Here is a 2,951-nt window from a genome sequence, read left to right on the forward strand (position 1 = left end):
AATGTGGGGCTTGAACTCATGACCCTGAGATCAAGACCTGAGTTGAAATCAAGGGTTGGACGCTGAACCGACTCAGCCACCCAGGTGCCCCCCATTTTTCCATTTCTTCTTTTTTTTTAAGATTTATTTAACAGAGAGAGAGACAGCGAGAGAGGGAACACAAGCAGGGGGAGTGAGAGAGGGAGAAGCAGGCTTTCCGCTGAGCAGGGAGCCCGATGCGGGGCTCGATCCCAGGACCCTGGGATCATGACCTGAGCCGAAGGCAGACACTTAACGACTGAGCCACCCAGGCACCCTCATTTTTCCATTTCTAAGCCATCCTTAAAGAAAATCATATTTGGGGTGTCACCATCCTCACGGGAGTCCAGCAGAGCAGCCATGCCATCTGGATTCATGTTTTCACCAATAAAGAACTGGTAGTTTTTGAAATTAGCAAGGATGTGCTTGATCTGTTCTGCGGCCCCTGTCATAAAAGGTTTTACTCTTTCTGTCCTCTGTTCTTCAAGTTTGCCTTTGATTGATTTCGTATAATCTTTGATGCACCTTCTGTAGGCTTTTTCTGTGAAGCTGGTTTCCTACAAGTGATGGTTCATGACCATATTAACACCAGGGATGACTGTGCTTTTGGTACCTTTGCCCTCCCAGCCTTCAAGGAGGCATTTCCACCAATGAGCAAGTCATCAATGGTACCCTCCGTCCTACTGACCATCTTCCCCTCTGCCTTTAGGCACAGCCCATCCGCAATCTCCTGGATCTTAGAGATGTCAGAGAACATCTCAACATGGCTGGGGAGGTCCTCGTAGATGATCAAGAGTGCGGCTGGAGAGACAGTGACGGTACTAACTTAGGGGAAACCAGGAGCTCTAAGCAAGTGTGGTGCAGCCTGAACCACACTGGGATGGGGGGAGCAAGTGGAAAAGCGAAAGATGCTTTTCAATACCTTATTTTGTAAGTTGGATATGACACTTTGGATTGTCTCAACTCTTGCAATTCCTTGAGATATAAATATCTTTTCCCTGAAATGCAAAACTATAGTGAATTTAATTATAAGTTCTTGGGCTAGTTGCTCAGCCACACAAAGACTGAATTTCCTATGTAGAAGTCCTAGCAATGCTTACTCCATAGTGTGTCAAGAGCATCCAGTGAGAATCTGTATATGAAAGTCCTTTATGAACTGTAAAAAAATGACATTGAGTTTAGCTGGGTGTTTATTTACACATACTTTTGTATACACAGACTTCATAAGAATAAGGGGTTTCATATGATCTTTGTAGAATGGGTGGGAGTCCAACTGGTAGAGAGAAGAGATGAATCGCTATGTGGGAAAAATGGTCTGATATGATAAAGAACAGTTCATCAAAACCAAATAAAATTAAAGGGGAAACATGAGAGGCACTCTTTCAAAATAATGATCATAATGATAATGATGAGAACTGTTATTATTATTATTTTAAAGATTTTATTTATTTATTTGACAGAGAGATATACAGCGAGAGAGGGAACACAAGCAGGGGGAGTGGGAAAGGGAGAAGCAGGCTTCCTGCTGAGCAGGAAGCCCGATGTGGGGCTTGATCCCAGGACCCCAGGATCATGACCTGAGCCAAAAGCAGACGCTTAACTAAGCCTGAGCCACCCAGGCACCCCAAGAACTGTTATTATTAATCATCATCTACTGTTTTGAAAATTCTTCCCCATGCAGTAAGATATGAAATAAAATAAGAGGAATGAACATCAAAAGGAAGAAACAAAAACCATTATTTGTAGATGATATAGTTTTAGTACTAGGAAACTAAAAAAGAACTGATTAAAAGCATTGAAATTAGTCTTTCAGCTGGAACCGCCATCTTCCAGTAATTTGCCAAAATGACCAACACAAAGGGAAAGAGGAGAGGTACCCGCTATATATTCTCTAGACCTTTTAGAAAACATGGAGTTGTTCCTTTGGCCACATACATGCGAATCTATAAGAAAGGTAATATTGTGGACATCAAGGGAATGGGCACTGTTCAAAAAGGAATGCCCCACAAATGTTACCATGGCAAAACTGGAAGAGTCTACAATGTTACTCAGCATGCGGTTGGCATTGTTGTAAACAAACAAGTTAAGGGCAAGATTCTTGCCAAGAGAATTAATGTACGCATTGAGCATATTAAACACTCAAAGAGCAGAGATAGGGGCGCCTGGGTGGCTCAGTCGTTAAGCATCTACCTTCGGCTCAGATTATGATCCCAGGGTCCTGGGATCGAGCCCCACATCGGGATCCCTGCTCAGCGGGGAGCCTGCTTCTCCCTCTCCCACTCCCCCTGCTTGTGTTCCTGTTCTCTCAATCTCTCTCTCTCTGTCAAATAAATAAATAAAATCTTAAAAAAAAAAAGTCTTAAAAAAAAAAAACCATGGCAAAATGGAAGAGTCTACAATGTTACTCAGCATGCTGTTGGCATTGTTGTAAACAAACAAGTTAAGGGCAAGATTCTTGCCAAGAGGATTAATGTACGCATTGAGCATATTAAACACTCAAAGAGCCAAGATAGGGGCGTCTGGGTGGCTCAGATGGTTAAGTGTCTGCCTTCGGCTCAGGTCATGATCCCAGGGTCCTGGGATCAAGCCCCACATAGGGATCCCTGCTCAGCGGGGAGCCTGCTTCTCCCTCTCCTTCTCCTGCTCCCTCTGCTTGTGCTCTCTCGCTCTGTCAAAAAAATAAATAAAATCTTAAAAAAAAAAAAAAAAAGAGCCGAGATACCTTCCTGGAACGTGTGAAGGGAAATGATCAGAAAAAGAAGGAAGCCAAAGAGAAAGGTACTTGGGTTCACCTGAAGCGCCAGCCTGCCCCACCCAGAGAAGCACACTCTGTGAGAACCAATGGAAAGGAGCCCGAACTGCTGGAACCCATTCCCTATGAATTCATGGCATGATAAATGTAAAGAAAATAAAAGACCTCAAGACTGTAAAAA

The 2,951-nt window shown here is 43.5% G+C and overlaps 1 protein-coding gene and 1 pseudogene across 1 annotated transcript; one reads left to right on the forward strand and one right to left on the reverse strand.

Annotated features, from left to right (window-relative positions):
• Window positions 1–296: 296 nt before the first annotated feature.
• On the reverse strand, window positions 297–808 carry LOC116649618 (annotated as a pseudogene).
• Window positions 809–1,863: 1,055 nt separating this feature from the next.
• On the forward strand, window positions 1,864–2,951 carry LOC116649614 (60S ribosomal protein L21-like). Its single transcript, XM_032432604.1, has 2 exons — window positions 1,864–2,174; window positions 2,741–2,951. The coding sequence occupies exons 1-2, from the start codon at window positions 1,864–1,866 to the stop codon at window positions 2,910–2,912; spliced, it is 483 nt and encodes a 160-aa protein (XP_032288495.1). The 3' UTR covers window positions 2,913–2,951.

This window comes from Phoca vitulina, unplaced genomic scaffold (genome assembly GCF_004348235.1).
Source record: "Phoca vitulina isolate PV1807 unplaced genomic scaffold, GSC_HSeal_1.0 scaffold48, whole genome shotgun sequence".
In the NCBI taxonomy this organism is placed as follows: Eukaryota; Metazoa; Chordata; class Mammalia; order Carnivora; family Phocidae; genus Phoca; species Phoca vitulina.

What these genes read in the sequence shown, in the direction of transcription:
- LOC116649614 (XM_032432604.1), top strand. Translation starts at nt 1,864, where the DNA reads ATGACCAACACAAAGGGAAAGAGGAGAGGTACCCGCTATATATTCTCT. An exon ending in CACTCAAAGAGCAGAGATAG is followed by an intron (nt 2,175 to 2,740) that starts GGGCGCCTGGGT and finishes GAGCCGAGATAC; the next exon opens with CTTCCTGGAACGTGTGAAGG.